Here is a 19955-nt window from a genome sequence, read left to right as displayed (position 1 = left end):
ACCTTAGTCAACACTTATAAAAAAAATATTGAAATACTTGCTCTGTATTAGTGTAACAGTTATAAGAAAATTAAAACTACTTTTACTAAAAAACAATTTTACTAACATGGATATAATATATTCAATAAATAAATATTTATTTACACCCATTTTTACAGATCTGTTAACCTTACATAGATCCGAAGAACAATTTTATTCTCACATGTTACCTGGAGGTAATGAAGAAAACGTGTAATAGAAATGTCGTATAACTTCTCCATCTGAAATAAATCCTCATACTACTATTTCCTCAACAGTCTAATACAAACATTAAATTCCAAACTCCATAACCTACTGATCTCAACGTTTCAGGCTCTGCGTCAATCTTTGAACACTGATGTGAGTTCTCCCCTCCCCGTCCTCTTCGATCAGATCACCATATCTCAGATATTAGCGATTTAGAGTTACCATTTTTTGAACTGCTATGAATGAGTAGCATATTTCTGCAAGACCTGCATCTCAATAACTTAATACTTCGCCCTTAGAGAGCGAAAGTTTCGTTTCTGGATTTGCAAGTATTTTTGGAACGTTCTTTTCAAAAATAATGACATTTTGGGTTGTGCTTGATTCATTAATCATTAAATATCTGTGTTGTTAGTGAAGGATGGTATTATTTATTCCGAAAACAGTACTGCACACACAAAAAAAGCATTATTCATTTTTATTTTTTAATCATGAGCGCACTATTTGAATTTATGTCGGTATTGTTAGGAGAACAATTAGTAACAATAGTGACATATTTTGAGATACTGCAAATAGCATGTTTGAAATTTAATGCAAGTCCTAATAAAAGAACTTTTTAAAACTTACACTTTTTACACTTCTTCGTGAAACAGAGAAGAAAAAGGACTTTCTTGAAAAAGACTTTATAACAAAATGTTTAATCAGTGGCTTGGAATATAGTTTTATTACATGACATCTTACTTTTAAACTTTAAAATCGCTCTCCTAAAAAATCACGTGTTTTGAGATATGACGTTGCTGATAGGAATGACCGATATGTGGTGAGTATTGTCCGTTTTTACGAAAAGGCATTTGGCTCCTCCCCTCGTCACGTGGTATCCGATAATTCTATTTCACTGTTTTCGGCAGAAGGTATATTCGGATAGTAGCATTTTGTTGTAAAAGCAGCAGATTTTAAAATGTAAGAAAAACTAAAATGGCAACAGACAAGTGATGTGAAGAACACTAAGACTTTTTTGCACATTAAAATGCACGCCCAAGTTAAGGATGTCTGGTTTTGTCTCCTTTAGAAGCGTGTGGATTGCTTACCGATCACCCCCGTATAAAATGGAACTCTGCATTCGAGGAGGCGTGGCGAAGAGACTTCTCGTGAAAAACGAACAATACTAGAGTACAACCAATACCTACGGAATAAGGTGGCGCGGTAACCGCGGATAAGCGAAAACCGCGGATAATCCGAATAATAGGTGTAGGGCCATTCCACGGAAAATGATAATTGTGTCCCGCAAGTGACGCTTCATACATTTCATAAAATATAATAATTTAAAATGATGATAAACAAAATTTTGTTGCTTAAGAAATCACGAACGCATGTATGACTTCTTAAGCAAAAACTTTCTTCAAAAATTATTTCTTTTTTTAATGAAATATAGGAACCGTCACGTGTGGGACAAAATGACCATTTACAATGGAATGGGCATATACATATTTTTTTTTTCAATGGTATCAATTATTATTTCTAAACTAATGAGATATGTTTCCTTTACATTGGGACCTCAGCTTTCAAAGTCTACAATTTGTTTCGTCATTGCTGTAATAATAGAGCAAAAATATGAGCTCATTCATAAGCCAGAGGTTGATTTTGGATGTCCCGCACGTGACACATGTAAATAAATTTTATTTTAAATAACAAAATTGTTCAATAAAAATATAATTGTGTCAGGAGTATCTTTGTATCAAATGCAAGGATTATAAAAATTGCTTACCCCTGTTTATTTAAAATCTTCAGAGATATGACGAAATGCTAATGAAATTTAAGCGTATTTTTGTCCCGCACGTGACGGTGGAATGGCCCTATAAAACGATACTACTGTATACAATAGCTGAAAAATATGAACAACACTCAAACATTTAAATTATAGCTAAAAACTTTGCTACATTTCATCTACTAACATTAAATGTAAAAAATATACATATGTAAAAGCCAAAAACAAAACAATAACACAATCATAAGTTTAAAAAAAAAAACATTGAATGACCGTTAAAAATACATTTTTTTTTAATTGTGAAAAGACCCACCGATAATTCGACCGACAATAATCGAGAGTTTACTGTATTTTGACTTTCTGCCTGCTAATGCGGCAAATTCAAATTCACAGGGATATGGATCAAAACTGCCTTGAAATTTCAGAAACGGCGATAGTGTCGACAATATTTACAAGTGACTTCAAAATTGAGTCAACTATAGTTAGTTTTACTTTTCTTTTAAATACATTAACGCCTCCCTTGAAATTCTTCTACTCCCTAAAAGGGTGGTTCCCCAGGTTGAGAACCCCTGCAATCATGGGCGCCCATATAGGGGGTTAAGTGGAGGCTCAAGCCCACCCCCCAGAAATTAGAACTTTCTTACTTTTAGTACTTTTTTCTTAGCAAAAATGTAAAAATATTTCTTATACAGCCATTAATGAATAAGTTATTAAAAATGTCAAACTTAAATAATTCTAAATGTACTGAAATCAGTTTCCATGGAGAAAATATCCTGCTAAGCCATGGGGAGAATATCTGAGCCCTCCCCTTAAAATTTTGCATATGCCTGCCCATGCCTGCAATAAAAGATGTACACCGGAAAGTTAATGTTTCATCAATCACTTGGTTTGTTGTGTATCTCCAACAAATTTATAAAGGTATGGTGCGTCGTAGAAATGGCGAGTTTCTGTAACGTGGCGTATGACGCCACCAAGCAGTAGTTTCTGACCGTAATCTTCAGCTTCGGCGTCATCTTGACAAATTCTCTCTTCGATTAACCAATCAACGAGCTGGTGTCCCCAAAAGCATTTTCTGTACACTGCTGATTTCCATCTGCAATGAGAATAAGAATAACTGAAAGAAGTTGATTTTGGACATCAAAAATTACTTCTGTAATTAATGAAAAATGAATTAGAATATGATCAGAGGAAAGTAATTGCTTTCACTGAGACGAATTAGAACATTTTTATAAAGTAGATTGTTCTTTAATGACTAACTAGGAATTTGTTGCTAAACCGAGAAAATTTGTGTAATGACAAAAAATTGAAATGAGTAGTTAAAAAGTTGAAATTTGACAAGTGCAGTATCTTTAGAAAAATGAGTTTTTGTGGTACTTGAAGAAGTCAGGTTTGGATTTCCGACGATCTATTGTGAAATGTTGGAATTTGACTTTGTTTTTGAGATTAATTTTCAGCGGAAACCAAATAAGTAAGCTTGCACAATAGAGCTGAAGTATAATAGATGAAAAGAAATGAAAAATGTAGTTACTGCCCTTTGTCTTTCCACTTCGGTATGTTGGTGCATTTTGAGGCTCTGAAAATGTTATCTGCGCTGCTGGACTATTTCATAACATGCATTTATGCTGAAGAAAGACTGATGAGAAGAGTTTTCTTGAAAAAAAATATATATATTTCTTAGAATATTTAGTAGAAAAACGAGAAGCATTACTTTCTGTCCTTTGCCAAGTCTCGAACACAATGTTTGAAGTAAAATGCGTAAAATTGTTTGCAGAATAGTTTTTCTTCGCTTGTCGCATCGTGTAATGAAGCCTCTAAGAGGACGTTTTCTTTTCCGTATCGAAAATTGCGCCATCTGTAATTAAAAAAAGAAATATGTTAAATATTTCGATCAAAGTTTTTCTCTCTATGAGAGTTGATCATGTTATGATCATGGTTTAACTAAATACTTGAATCATTTGGTTTTAATAAAAAAAATTTTATCTCTTTTACTTTACTTAAAAAGTTTTGTTACAGCAAGTTCAGAGTTCTCTGTGAGAGAATCAGACTAGATTTCTCCGTATCGCTTTTTGCTCAACAAACATATGGGTGAAATAATCTTTTGATCAAAATTATTCTGTGCATTACATTGCCAGTATAACTAGCACTTGACACTTTACACCCTCAGAGACCAACCGCACCTACCAATTGCTCGGTTTATCGTTTTTAAATGCTCAGATAAATCTGAGCAAGTTGGTCTCTGAGGAACTTCATTTAAATATATAAAAAATTACATTATTATCAGTTACAGTTTTGATTTGCTCTTCACAAAAGTTTTGGTAATTTAACATCAATATATGTAATAAAGTAGACAAAAACAGTGCATAAAAGCTTTACAATAATACAATAAAACATAATACGACACTAGAGAGTCGTTGCTTTACAGAAGATAACGTGTTAAAGTGTAGAAATAACAAAACTAAATTTAAACGATATTAACTATTGTAAATAGAAAAAATATGTGTATTAGTCAACGCCTTGAAACATGAAGCCTTCATTAGCCAATAGTCTGAAAATCGATTAAAGTCTGCTGTGGGTATGATGTTGTGAAAAAGCGATTATGATATCCTTTTATTGAGTGAAAGACTACGATTTCGTCTGATATGCAAACGCGATGTTAGTGAACAGAAGAAAATGTAATGTTTCGGAGAACCTAATTCCCCGCAAGAGCAATTAGCAGAATCAGAGAGGTTAAATCTGTGAAGATATTGTGGGAATGGTCCATTGCCAGAAAGGAAAATTGTCTCAAACCTACTTTTAATGCGAGAAGAAAAACGAACGGTGGGGAAAAATTCGAAGACTCTACGTCCAGTATCCGCTTCATTCCACCTAAATTGCCAGTCATCTAATGTTTGTTTTTTAATGTATGAAATTAGTGAAGATTTTGGAAGAGGAATAGATGAAGAAGGAAATTGCGGGTCGTCAGCTGCAGTTCTTGTTAAGCGATCAGTCAAATCGTTGCCGACGTCCCCTGAATGCATTTTTACCCAATGAATTGAGACAGAAGAATTACCTAATAATGACTTTTGGACATCAGAAACCGATTTATTCCGTTGAAGAAGATTTTTAATTGCTAAGAGAGAAGACTGACTATCCGAAAAAATTTGAATGGAATCAGTGTTAAGTGAATTCGCGAATTTTAATACTTGAAGAATAGCAAATAATTCTGCTTGAAAAATACTATTATTGGGATAAAGACGGATACTCCAAGACGATGAAAGAATTTTTCCCTCAAAATAAGCATATGCTGATGCTGTACCAGAGGAAGTGTGAGAATCATCTGTGTATAAGCGATGAAATAAAAGATTTGCAGAAATGGAATTCGTTGAGATTGGATATTCTTTAATTTGTAATTGTGAATTGGAAAACCATTTAGGTACAGGAGTTTCAAAATCTGAAGGTGAATACGTAGTTCCATCTAGAATAATTTCTGCTAATTCTTTTCCTATTTTTCAAATTCATACTTTTTTATTTACTGTTTGTTCTATTGAAGGAATACCAATCAAGGTTCTAAAGCGGTGTGCAAGCAAGTTCTGCATGCTCCGGTTAGAGTGAGAAGTGCCCTGCGTTGAAGATATAGTAATTGCTTTTCTAATTTAACTGGTAGACATCTACCCCACAATCTGCCATTCGAATCCCCCAGTTTCTACTTGCTAGGCGTTGCAGACAGCTTTGTTTATAGAAAGTTTTGTGCTTAATCCAATCTATATGTGAGCATTCCACGTTAGAAATAGAGTGAAATGTAGGCCAAGATACTTTTAAACTTTTGTTCGTTTAATAAACTTGTCACCAGGACGTAAAATGGGGGGAAGAACCAGATTGCAAGGAACTTTAAAAGGAAGAGCCATTGTTTTGCTTTCTGAAGCTTTGAGATTATGTTCTTGAGCCAATTAAGAAAGATTTTGTGAGAAAAATTGGCATTAGCTTGAAGAAGTTCTCAAGTGCGTTCGTAGACTAAAAGGAGAAAGTCATCAGCGAAGCCTTGCACCTTAGTGTGTTCCGGTCATGGAGCTGATAACAGCGAGGTTGCCTCCAAATTCCACAGCTCGGGGCCGCTACAAGAACCCTGTGGACAACATTTTGTTTGTGGAATTTTGAGAAAACTTTTTGCGAAATTTATGAAAATGAACCTATTTGAGAGAAAGCTGGAAAAAAGATTATAAATTGATGATTCACAGTTAGTGTGAAGCAAATAGAATAAAATTTTTGTCTAGGGCAGGTTGCCGAATGCTGATACGATATCAATTGATATCGCAACCAAGTATAACTAGCAGCTAAAAAGGAACTGTTAGAAACAACAAAACTTTGCCAAATGAAGTAGTACTGTCCATTGTCCAATGTTTCTTGATGTTATTTGCAAAATAATGACTGCAAGCTATGATAATTTATAAAATGCACAGAATGAAGTATGTTTATGAGTTTGTTTGCTTATGAATTGAGGCAGTGAGAAGCAAAGTGGTGTAAATGCCAAAACTGATAATTTCGAGACAACCAGTGCAAATGTTAGAAGAATATTTTCTCTGTTATGAAGCAAGAGATGGTACTTGTAGCTCTGGTAGGTGTTGCTGTACTAGCACGATTCAGAAAAAAATCTCGATGAAAGCCTTCCTAGGAATTGAACATTAAACGTGTTTTACTGTAAACTGTAAAAAGTCCAGTTGAATTCCTTTTCTTCTTGTCATGTAGCAAATTCTGATGTTAGTTTCTTCCACATTGCGTTTTGTTAGAAAAATAAAATGGTAGAAGTTTAAAAAATATAATGATGCGCCTCACGTGATCAGTAACTTCGTATGTAAGTATGTAACTATCGGCAAATAACTCTTAGTGACTTTAGAAACTTAGTCGCACGACTACTACTACTTAATGTTCCAGTACTGCTTAATGTTGTTCAATCTTATTTTCAAAGAAATATCTGCAGGCATACTACGATAATTTGCGCTTTTACTTTTGAAGTATATTTATCGATGAATTAGGCTTCTTGTGAGTTGTAGAAAAGGATTTTAAACATTCAAGAAGATTGCTAATTGTCCTCACGTTGACATCAAACGGCGTGTGGGACTGAGAACGGGGGGGGGGGCATTCTATTTTCCCTCTGATTGGTCCGCCCAGGTACATGACTCTTTATTGACTATCTACTCAAAAAATAGCCGTACAATCAAGATTTTTGCGTCAGTGGAAATGGTTCAGAGTAGCCATTCACTTTTTCTAGCAAGACAATCTGAGCAGCGTTGTCATGGACATGGGATACAAACACAAAATAAGTATAAAACTCATTGGCGCTCCAAAACTGCAATATAAGTTTTACACAGCAATTCAAATACAGATACATTAAATAAACAAAACGCCAATGTAAACACTCAACAAAAACATACTCAAATAATAATTTAAGGAATTTTCACTTGCTTTTTAACGATGCTTATGCCAACAGTCCGGAGATCGATTCCGAAGGTTAAGAAAATGAAAATACCCTGAAAGAAAAAAAGAGTGACATAAAATGTACGCTATCTCTACAACGCCATCTCAAACAACAAAATATGCGTTTCTTGCTCAAAAAAAAAAAAAAAAAAAAAAAAAAAAAAAAAAAAAAAAAAAATGGTGATATAGAATACGTAGTATCCGATTCAATTTATCCAACTGTCAGGACTTATTTTCAGTAAATTTCAACCATTGAAGGATTTTCTATTGGGAATAATTTAAAGGAAGAAAAATTGAACTAAAATCGAGACGATCCGAGAATTATTTCGAGAAGAAAGAATCATTTTATGCCGTTTTTGGGAACTTAAATTCAAAATTTACAAGTTTCGGTACTTTTGCAACATTTGCAAAAATCCTCTACGACCCTTCCCGGGTGCAGAAGTATTTATCTGCCAAATTTTGCTAAGATCCGACGTAAACTAGATTTTTAGAGTGAACATAAATGCACATATTCTTTGTTTTAGTTATAGATTTTTTTAACATCTATTTATTTATGTGTGCATTTTTTTTTTTTTTTTTTTTTTGGAAAAGGAAAAATAAATAAATAGTAATACCTGCCCAACAAATAGCGATGACTGTAAAAATTCCAGAGGAACCATGATTTCCAGAGCTTGACTGTGAACTAATTTAAAGATATTTGCAATAATTTTCTGAAAATATAAATAAACATGATTACGCTTTTTCGTTTGTGTTGTGGATGGAAATGTGTGTTTAGTCAAACATGCATTGAAACTGCTTATTTAGTGGTACCATGCATTAGTTCATCTTTTTGAAGGGCCTTTGAACAAAGAAAGTCAGTAAATAGGACCAAAAGTTCTATTAAAGTGAGAAAAAAAATCTGCTGAATAATAAAATTTAAACATTGAAAAGAAAATAATCGCCAAATATAAAACAAGCTAGTAAATAACATGAAAAATCTGGTTAAAACATTTCTCAAAATCAAATTTAATTGATCCTTTGACACGCAAAATAATCAGCCGTCTACATTTATCGACTCACAAATGAACATTGAAAATCTCATTAAAATGTAAAACTAAAAGAGGAGAAGCAAAGATGGTGTAAGAAGGAACTCTTTGTAAATAAAAAAATAATAGAATATTACATTCACTGTTAATGAAAAATACCTTAAATATTAGTATGTGATAGATTATAATACCATGCTAATTTAACATTTGAGTCAGTTAGAAGCAAAGGGATGATGTAAGTAGATATTTTCAAGTTTTGAGTAAAACACGTTTAAAGATAACTTTCGAGGTAGGCTTGCATTTTTATTTTAAATCATGCTGTACAGCAGCACCTACCAAAACTACTAATACTATCTCTTGCCACAAGACAGAGGAAGTGTCCGCCTACTATTTATACTGGTTATCTCTAAATGTTTAATTTTGTCACTTTCATCCTTTTGCTCTTCACTGCCTCGTTTGACATAATAAAACGTGGCCGCTTATTGGAAATGGCAATAGTCAATAACATCTGGTTCCCTACAGTTGCCATATTTTATAGATGTAGGAAAGTATTTAAGAGTTTACGAAACAACTAAACGAATTTCTAAAAAATTATGCATTAAAGAATTTTTCTTCTAACTCGCGTACATGAACAAATGTACCAATTTCCTGAAACTATTAAAAATCATCGATTACTAAATAGACGTACAAGTAAGCCGTATAGTATTCACATCAGATTTATCTTTTTCTCTTTAAATCAAAAAATAAATAATACGCATTTCATTCACTATGAAATCATCAAATACATTTTCTACATTTGCTGGTGTTTGAAGCTGATATGAACTATTATAAAAATATAAGTTAAAAATATTCAATATCTTTTACTCGTACCAAAGTCATTGTGAGCCAAATAAGTAGAATTAAACTGTACAGTTTGAACGTCCATTCATTTTCCATGTCCTCTTCACCTATTTTAATGTAATCACTCCTGTTCTCTTTCGAATACAACTCGCCTTCTTTCTTTCTTGTAAACACATCTTTGATATTCTCCAAACTTGATCGCTTCGCTCTTCAATAAAAAAAAAAAAACTATTACTAATGTTTTATTTGTTCAAAACAATCACTAAATAGCTAAATCCAGTTTAGCCAAATATCCAAAAAAAAAAAAAAAACCTCTGATCACGGAATACATAGACCGAAAGTAAACAAAAAGGTTTCCAAAAGTTTTACAGCTATTCCACTTTTAGGTTTCTTCCTTGAATTAAAAAATAATTATCCAATAGGACTTTAATTCGCCGTCTGCATGGCACCAATTTCTTCTTGTCCAAGCCAAGCAAGTGATTGAGGTCGCCATATGGCGCAATTTTTTGTTTACATTCTGTCGATCTTTCCCGTGAACGGAGCTTCGGTTAATTCATAATTCCTTCCTTGATTATGAAGTGCTCTCGTAAAAAACCTAAGATGAAAATACAAAAAAAAAAGAAAAAAGACAATTGAAAGAATGCAGATGTAATTAAAATTTTTTAGATGTCTTGCAGGTGTTCTATGTGCGAACTCTTGGTCACACGGTATTCTTCAACGCAATAGTCAAGTTCCTGTCGTCTTCTACTCAACATGTACTTTATTGAAAACACGCATTGATCCGCTAAATCAAGTGGCAAAAGAGATACGAAAACTAGATACTTTATACATCCAGCTAAAAGCAAAAGAACTCAAAAGATGCTGCTAACGCTGTTGATAATATCATGTTGAGTAGGGTGTAGCAAGGATTGGACTATCACATTAATGTATGCCGAGTTGCCAAGGGATCATAGAACGCCTGTAAGAAGTGTAAATACAGTTTGAATTGTTTCTGTATTGTTTCAAACTTTTTTGCTGTATTCGTGTTAAGTTTTTATTTTATTTGAGCAATCACGATTGCTTACTGTTTTCACTCGACCGAGTTGATATTTCTGTTGGAGGTCCATCGGCCTTCATCGGGATGGGTGGTGGTGGGGGCGGACTCCTCTGGTTCCTTATTCTCGTCCACATCCCTCAGCTACGACTTTATTAATACCACACCCTATCGATATTACACACCCTTTTTTGGACAAGGACAGCAGCCAGCACACAACATCCAGGACAAAACATTTAGAATCCAGCCTTAAAGACTCCAACTCCTGGCATTAATTTGAAATTTGACATTTTGAATTTAAGTTTTTCGCAATTATAGTTGTGATAAGAGTCATTTGTAGAAACAAGAAACCCATTGAGTAGGGTCCTATCTCAATATATGATTGCGAAAAACATAATTTAAATTCAAAATGTCAAACTTCAAATTAATGCCATAGGGCTGTATGCTAGATGTTGACAAAAATGTCCGACGTATCCGAATTTAACCATCGATGTGGTTCAGTGGTTATTCCAATAAATGAAGGATAGATGATCCATGAACAACAAAAACTAAACATTTATTAACGCAGACTAACACAGCACAAACATATAACATATTCAGAGAGTCGATACACGAAAGTCGACTTACATTCCAACACCGAAACCAAAACTGAACGACAGCGAACCATACTTACTTCTGGCTCCCTCTTTCGGCGGAACTTACAATTGATTTTTCCACAGATGTTGTGTGCTGTGTTTTTTTTTATTTACTGTTTCACTTTCAAACCTTGGAAAGAGTTATGAGCAATCCTGTATATGGATGCTTCACTTGCCAAATCAATTAACTCCATAAAACAAAAAGTTGAGAAAAACGATGAAAAAGATAGTGAAATCTATAGGAGTGAATGGCCCCTCGAGTTACATTTTCTGCCATCGCAGGATCAGAAATGTACTGAGCCAGAAGCATTGATTGAGCACTATTAAAGCAGAAATGAGAATTTATTTTAAAAAGTGGAGTTAATCGATTTGGTAACATATATTAGTACAAATTTATTCATAGAATTAGCACTTTGAAAATGTTCAAGAGTGTAATTTAAAAAATAATAAGAATTAAGTTAAAATCTCATGCAAGATAAAATTTATAATAAACTGAATGAAAAATTTTGATTCTTGGTACCGTATATAAAGCACGTGTGTGGTTGAGTTTTTGAAAAAAGCACAATTTTCTTTTTTTTTTATTTTTTTTAATCAAACGTTCGTATTTTCAAGAGCTGGTTCCTTTATCTCTTTGGTGATAGTTCGCTTATTTGGCGTTATAAACAGATATATAATGGAAAGATTATTTGAAATTAAGAAAAAAAAATCGTTCGTTCAAATCATTTTTAGGGCCTCTAATTTTTTCATTTTCCCACGATGTTTTTTATTTTTAAGTGCTATTTCGTCAGGAAAAGAAACTTTTATTTCTAATTTGGTTTTTAGAGGATATTTAAAGCGAGTGTAACGGAATTAGCATAAGTAGTTGTATGTATTTTTTTGAAAGATGATTTTGAAAGAAAAAAATCCACTAAAATGCTACATTTTGAAACTGCTTGTCAGATATGATTGAACTGAGGCACGCATATAATATCGCATTGCATTATATGTGCATTAAGTTTTGAAAAAAAATTAAATTAATTACCTATTTTTTGGTTTTTATCACAAGCATTTTAAGTGGAGTAATTTAAAAATTTTAATATTTATTGATATGATTTTGCACAGTATTGGATATACATATTGTAATGTACTTTCTAAAAAAGCACTTATTTTCACTAAAGGGAAGACATCTGTAATTTCACGAATTTTACGCGAACGAAACCAAAAGTTGATGTCAAAATACTTCACTTGGCTTAAAATTTCGCGATTCCGGTGAGCTCACGAAAATCGCGAAAATTAAAGCCTCGAAAATAAGTGCTTTTACAGTAACTTATTTGTTCCCCCTTTAAAAGCAAAAATTTTCCTTTCACATATACACTTTTGAGAACTGACTATACTTTTGCGACCCACTATAGTATACACTCTTGAGACGACACTCCACATTTTTTATGGTTAGTTTAATCCAATTTTCATGGCGTCAATGTCTATATCAGGATTCGGCTGTGTTTGAATAAACCAAAAACTCTATGGGCTCCATATTTCTTTAAGGAGCATAACCCTTTGACATTTTAAAATAAAATTCGATGCAACAGAATTTTTTTAATGGAAAAGTTAACTAGAAAATATAAATTAAAAAAAAAAAATGCGTAGGCAAACTTTTTATGAAATAAATAATTTTAACTAACTTAAGTGTTTAGTTTTATTTTTGGGATGCTTTTAATGGAAAAGTACAACTTTCTTCGAAGCCGCATTTGAACTGAGAAAGAACCAAATTTGCCTACCGTTGGTCTAAAATCTAGACCAAAGGTAGGCAAATTTGGTTCTTTCTCAATAGACAAATACTGTTACTGTAGCCTCTACAATAACAATACCTGGCTGTTTGGAAATTTCGATAGACATAGAGCGCATTTACATGTGTACCTCTACAGCATTAATTGACACTTACGATTTGCAGATGCTTTCCTCGTTCGGGTCATTTTCTAAGCAAAAAATGCGGTCAGAGCATATGGATTTTTTACCTGTAAAATTGTTTAGGAAATGAAAAGAAAGGAAATGTTTTAATTCATTTTAAAGTAGCATAATGGGGTTGTTTCCTTCAGTGAAAAGTACTACTTTTAGTCACTGAAATTGATAGAATTAGCGAAAAATGATAATAACATGGAGCCAGAGAAAAACTTTTATTTTCCCTACCGTTATTTTTTATTTAATTTTTTTAAATGTCCAATTTTGGAAATAGAGCGTGGTCTTTATGACATCACAAGAGATGTACTTCAGCGCGCTGCTCCATTGCCACGCTAAATGATCACGCTTTGCTGTTAACCGTGGTTCCAGGTTATGAAGAATTGCACTGTGCGCTAGTGGCATCAGTGAACGGCATTTCATCACTTGTGATGTCATGTGCAGAAGCGCAAAAAAATAATGTCAGTCTAAACACCGATTAAAATATTTATTAAAAATATTAATCTTTGTCAAGTTATTTAAAAAATGGTTATATCCTATGTTTTTAAGCATGCTCTTTCAGACAAAAATACTTTTGTGATTTCGGAAACGACCCCGTAAACTGCGTTATGTACATTCAGTTTAAATATAAAATATTTTTTCTCATCATTAGTATTATTTTTTTCGATAAAATATAAGTTAGATAAAATAAATGTACTTACGGAAAGAATTCTTGAAATGTATAAGGAGGCACAAGGAAATTAGGACAAAACAGACGATAAGGAGAACAGAAGTGACAATAAGCTGCAAAGAAACAAAACTTGAGTAAATAAGCATTTTAATTAATTACTTAATCATCAATCAAGTTTAAATGAAATTTTATGTCCCCTGCTAATTAAATTCCTTTTTGCAATTGTCTATTTGGTACGACTGTTGCCTTAACATTTAAAGCAGATCGAATCTGGTCTGATATTTCAGTTTCCGGTTTTTTTACGTTAATTAAATGAACATGTATGCATGGTTTTAAGTCATTCTAGTTTCATTTAATCAACCCCATTCCTTATAATATTTTACAAAGTTATTTTTAAAAATATTTAGTACGGGACAGGTAGTAGTATAACTAATGGAGCATAGAAAAAAATAACACAATGTGCATAAAATGAAAAAATAAATCGGCATATTTAAAGTTCAAGCAGAAATTATATATATATATATATATATATATATATATATATATATATATATATATATATATATATATATATATATATATATATATATATATATATATATATATATATATATATATATATATATATATATATATATATATAGTTATTTCACCAACAGATAAAGGTAAAGTCATTTGAAGTGCATTATTTTTCGTTTGTCAATATTTTTCACTTTTTTGCGCGGTATCTACGTGATTTTTTGTTTGTAGTTTACAACTTAGATAGAGAGTCATTCCATGACTAACGTTTGCTGATTTTATTACTCTTTTTACTAAAAACCTGAAGTAATTGTTTTTTCTTTTAATAATGCATATTCAAAATGCACGAGGTGACTATTTTTCATTTCTACCAAGAATTTGAAGCAAAATAATCGCTGATCGGTATTTTTTCAGCAAAAAAGGCATTGTAACTGACGTAATATTTTTGAAACCCTGAGAAACAATGCTGATGTTAAGAGTCAAATTTTTCTGAAAGCTATGCAGGCATTTAAAATTGGATGATGTATTTGTGAAGGGTAAAAAAATGTCTTTTTAGAAAATATACTACGTATTTATTACAGCTGAATTTTTTTTTGGTCCTCAGTGGCACTGTGACAAAAGAAAGTGTGTGACTAGCGTAAAGTGATTAACGTAGCCACCGAATAACAAGCAATGCATACATAAAAAAAAAACTTTTTGTAATTAATCTCTTGAACTGACTTACTTTTAACACTTTTTAGGTACTTTTTTTTTATGCTGCATTATGGTTATTTCTCAACTTTTTTTCTTCATTGGTGTAAGAAATTGAATGGGGATTCAGTTTAATTAACTCAATTTGAATGTGACAAAAAACAAATATGTGTTTACTAACTAAACAACATTATTTTGGGGCTAAATAAATCCTAAATATCACTCTTTTAAAAAGTTTACTTTAAACAAGTTGATAGTTTCACCAAATCCAAGTATTCTGCTAATATACTAGTTATCATTATAAGAAACTCCGTACATCTGTTCAACGACATATTTATTCTTCAAAGTTTCCTGATTCATTGAACGAATAGTGATGTATATCCTGAATTAAAATGCAATATTGAAAAAAAAATGTTCAAACATATTTCAGAATGCATTTTAATTCTAGATATAACCGCAAATGTTTAAATTACTAAATCATCGTTCATGAATTTCCTGTAATGCTAGAGCAGCATTTATTGTCACTGTATCATATAGCATCTTCAAAAGTATTCCAACAAGCTGCCATTACTTCATTTTAGTAATTAGTGGAGATACTTTCTAAAACATATAAATGTTCTCCTTTCTTAAGATTTTCTTTCTATTTTCTTAATTATTTAGCATGGATTCTTGTGTTGAATGCATATTCAGTTCAGTATTCATTTTGCTTTACAAACCCTTCTTTTTTTTAAAAAAATTAGTTCTTCTTTAAAATGAAAGTATTTCTTTTTAAAAAAGCCCTTTAAAAAAGCCCTTTTAAGTAGACAGAAGGTCTAAATTCTAACATTTCTAAAGATATTTTTCACACTAAATATTTTTAATTAATGTAGAATATCTACTTATTCAAAATTGTTAATGAAAATGTACATTAAATCAAATAAATTTCAAAAAATATCAGTCATTTTTAAAATGTTACATTAGTCACAGCTCAAATGTTAAGTTTGTTACACTAATTATCTTATATCAACTGTATCTAAAATAAATATTTTTCACTTTTAAGTAGATATGATACAAATGTAAGAAAATAAAAAGTTTTGAATGGTACAATTATCTGGTTTAGTTTTTATACAGAAAATAGTACATTTTCGTGACTAACGTAACGTAAATATTTTCAGTGAAGTAACTAAACAAATTAAAATACTTCTTATGATATTCGCAAAATGAACAGTCCCTTTTATACGGTCAACATTTCATCTTTTACAATAAACACAATACTTTAAAATTTTGTTTTTAAAAAATTACGTTACGCAAGAAACGTATGTTTTTTGCGTATGCTAAGCCTTTTCTACAACCTTGCATGTTTAGAGCCAGAAGAAAAGCACCGAATGCAATTTTTACTGCCTTTTACAAAAAAGGAAGTATTGTATTCGGGAAAAAAATTCACTCAAAAATCGACCTTAATTTCCATTTTACTCACCCTCGAATGAATGTTGAGGTTTTTTTTTCCACTCGACCACACGTGGATAAGTGCCTAAGAACGTATAGATACGCGAAATATAAATTTCGACGATTCCCGAGTTAATTACAACGAGTTTTTTCGTGACGTCTGAATGTGTTTATGTATGTATGTGCGTATGTATGTCGCATAACTCAAGAACGGTATGTCCTAGAAAGTTGAAATTTTGTACGTAGACTCCTAGTGGGGTCTAGTTGTGCACTTTCCTTTTGGTTGCATTCTGGTGTTTCTAAAGGGGTCTTTTGTACTTTTTGGGGGGGGGGAATCATTGTTAATTTCGACGTAAACTCAAGTGGTGCTATCATTTGGCTGACACTTGCGTAGTCTTTTGGTTGCCAAGTTTTGCCGCCAACTTTGCGACGAATTTGACGGGTTTTTTTTAATCTGATTTCAATTTGGCCACTGTTGGTGATATTTAGAGAGTAAACTGTTGAATCTTATTAAATTGCCAGTAATGTGGAAATGACATTAAATTGAAGTAAAAAGGAAGTCATGTGATGCACATATCCGCTCGTTGCAACTAGTATACTAGAAAGTATACTGAATAAAATGATTGGTCACAATTAGCGCTTTGTGAAAAAATATTTTCTGAGGCTGAAGTTGACATTTCTATGGAATGATCCTAGAGTAAAGCATTTATTCAATGAAAAAAACGATGTGTCATTTGAACGAATTATGTCATTTTACCACTTTAGATGCAATTTCTATATCTCAGAGAGAGACTGACGCAAGTCAAAAAATTGCTGTTTTCTGCTTATAAGTGTATTGTGTGTAGAAGCCTATTCCGCACCGAGCCATTTGAGCGTAATTCGTAAGAGAAATCCTTTCCATTTGTTTAACAGGCTTAAAAGAGCGGGCGTCCCATCTTTTGCATGCACTAGAAAAAAAGTTTTCCCTTTCTTCAGTAAAACTATCATAATGTGAATTACGTTCCTCTGGCTCTAAAGTACAAGCTTTTCCGTACAATATTAGCATGTTTCTTTAAAATTTTTAGAATCAAAACTGGCACGTCGTCGCTTGAAGTAAATGTACGCTAACTGTGTCTTTCTTACACCAGCTTTTATTTGAAATTTTAAGCATCGAGATAGCATCACGTTCAGGACGTAGGAATAATAAATAATATCCAATTATTTCACACATGTATCATTTATTTTTATTAATCCTTTTGTTTTTTGTTTTATCAGGTCAAGTTTGGTGCGCATATCGTGATTATTGCTCGCTCTAGAAGCTCTCCGTCTTTCTGGAAAAAATAAGTTTTCATTCCCCCCCCCCCTATTTTTTGCCACCTAGTCGAATAAATTCTCAGTAAAAAAAAACGAATTGGAATTCTGTAAAAAGTGTTTCTCTGCCAGAAGAGTTTTAATGCAGAGAAAACAACCTCTCTTGCAACACACTACTGCAAATGAAATGAAAAAAAAAAAAAAAAACAAGGATGAACAACTTTTAGTCACTGAAATTGATAGAATAAGCAAAAAAATAACATAGACCCAGAAAATATTTTTATTTTCCCAACAGTTGTTTTTTAATTAATTTTTTTAAATGTCCGATTTTTCAAACAATGCGTGGTCTTGATGACGTCACAAATGATGCATTTTGGAGCATCTTTCTAGCACGGTTCCACGTTATGATGATCAACAAGCGAATTAAAATTGCACTCTACGCTTGCTATCAACCATATCGTTGCCAATACACGTGAGTAAAGATGCGAATTAAATATTTTGGTCTGTGAATGGCAACACTGAATGGCAGTCATGTGATGTCATCGGGCTGAAACATAAACAATGAAAGCGCACCGATTTAAGTAATTTTTCAAAAATATTAAACTTAAACAAATTATTTAAACAATGATCCGATCCCATGTTTTAAAGCATGCTCTTTCAGAAAAAAATACTTTTAAAATTTCAGAAACGACCCTATTATTGATCGCAAAACATATACACATTTGTTATTACAAACAAATGTTGTCACAAACAAAATTTCACAATTACTATAGAATCACGCTAAGGTGATTTTGCCTAATCCGTTCGCACGAGTGGAACATGTTTGCGCCTACAGTAGACCCTCGTTTTACGCGGATTTGATTATGCGCGGTTTAAGATTTGACACCTTTGTTTCATTTTACGCCGATGAATTTTGATTTTACGCGGATGCGGCAATGCACATAGATAAGATTTTTCCCTTTTTCAAAATCCAAATTCCTGAGATTGCAGATAACCCGTAATAAACTGCATTTTGGAATGCTAATAAACGCGCTTGGGCCACTGGAGACATTTATTGCGATTGGTTTCAGAGCTCTCTCCAGAAGTAAAGTTATTAAAATCATACGATTCAGATACCACTGGGAGAAGAGCTTTCAGAAGTGACAAAGGGGAATGAAACCAATGAGGGTACCGACATCAGTGACACACAATCAAAAGCTTTCACCCTGAAAGTTTTGAGTCATTCCTTGATAATGGCAAATGATCTTTCTGATTTGTTAGCCAATTAAGATCCTGTCATGGAAGTGACGCGAGTGATTCCGGAAATGTTAATGCACCACCATGAAATACGAAGAAAAAAAATGTTTTATAAACAGTAAGCTAATTTATGTTTTCTTTATACACGTTGTACAAATGTTACGAAATAAGTGCACATTAAACTTATTATACCAATTTATCTATCACCAGAATACAGTATTTTGTTTTATTTATGAAACCTAACCTTTATTTTAACACTACTATTAAGCAGTTTTGATATACGCTGCATTTTCGCGGAATGTAACCCCCGCTTAAAGCGAGGGTCTACTGTACACTTCATTCTCAAAATTTTAAATTTAGACTTTTAATTTTCATGTAATTGAATATAAAGAACTACTACGTATCAAATATGCAGTAAAACCTGTCTACAACGATACTGTTGGGACCTAAAAAAAATATCTTAAAGACAGTTTCATCATTCATGCTGACATTTTGCTGGGGTCAAAAAAAAAAATATTGTTATAGACAGGTTATCGTTATAGACAGTATCGTTATACACAGGTTTCACTGTATGAGTATCAACTTCCTAAAATGAATTTTTGTACTTAAAAGATGATGATTCGTACTTGCTGCTTGTGTGACCGTGCAGTCACGACGTAATGCGTGCAAATTATTATTTTTTGAGTACAAAAAATGTTTTTGGAAAGTTGGTGCTTTATATTATCATTAATAAGGAGTAGTTGTTTTCAAATACATAATAATTAAAAGCCAGAGTTTAAAATTCAGAGAATAAAGTGCAAATAAATGCGTAAACATGTCGCATTCATACAAATGGCTCGAGCAATTTATGAAATTAGCGGTACAGTTGGAAACTGAAGTTGAGTGGGCAAATAAAATTTAAATAAATGGTAAATGTTCTTCATATGATTCGGAACTCCAGCGCTCGAATATGCTACCTTGCGGTGCTTTACAAAACTGCCGATGGAACTAAAACATTGCCACGTTGCGTTCCACGTGTGTCTGTTGACGTAAACACAGGCAGTTTGTTCTGATTATTTATTAACGCAATCGATGTGTCTTAGTTTGCTTTCAGCTACAGAAATTAATTCGTCCCTTAGTACTATTCTCGAGCTTCTCAAAATAATGTTTTAGTTTTCCTTATTTCTTTCAAAAAAGTATTAAATGGTGGAAGCGTAAACAAGAAAACTCTGGATTAACG

The 19955-nt window shown here is 32.5% G+C and overlaps 1 protein-coding gene across 1 annotated transcript in view; it reads right to left on the bottom strand.

The window, feature by feature from the left end:
- Nucleotides 1-1407: 1407 nt before the first annotated feature.
- The window catches only part of LOC129224092 (integral membrane protein GPR155-like), a 65871-nt gene continuing 47323 nt past the window's right edge, over nucleotides 1408-19955 (bottom strand). Inside the window, exons 11-17 of the mRNA XM_054858497.1 lie at nucleotides 13608-13689; nucleotides 12893-12965; nucleotides 9334-9511; nucleotides 8053-8148; nucleotides 7427-7491; nucleotides 3696-3839; nucleotides 1408-3080 (exon numbers count right to left, since the gene is read on the bottom strand). Of these exons, the coding sequence (XP_054714472.1) occupies nucleotides 2867-3080; nucleotides 3696-3839; nucleotides 7427-7491; nucleotides 8053-8148; nucleotides 9334-9511; nucleotides 12893-12965; nucleotides 13608-13689 (852 nt within the window). The 3' untranslated portion in view covers nucleotides 1408-2866. The remainder of the gene's footprint in view (nucleotides 3081-3695; nucleotides 3840-7426; nucleotides 7492-8052; nucleotides 8149-9333; nucleotides 9512-12892; nucleotides 12966-13607; nucleotides 13690-19955) is intronic.

This window comes from Uloborus diversus, chromosome 6 (genome assembly GCF_026930045.1).
Source record: "Uloborus diversus isolate 005 chromosome 6, Udiv.v.3.1, whole genome shotgun sequence".
Lineage (NCBI taxonomy): Eukaryota > Metazoa > Arthropoda > Arachnida > Araneae > Uloboridae > Uloborus > Uloborus diversus.
Note: the sequence above shows the minus strand (reverse complement) of the source record. Positions and strands in the feature narration are given on the sequence as shown.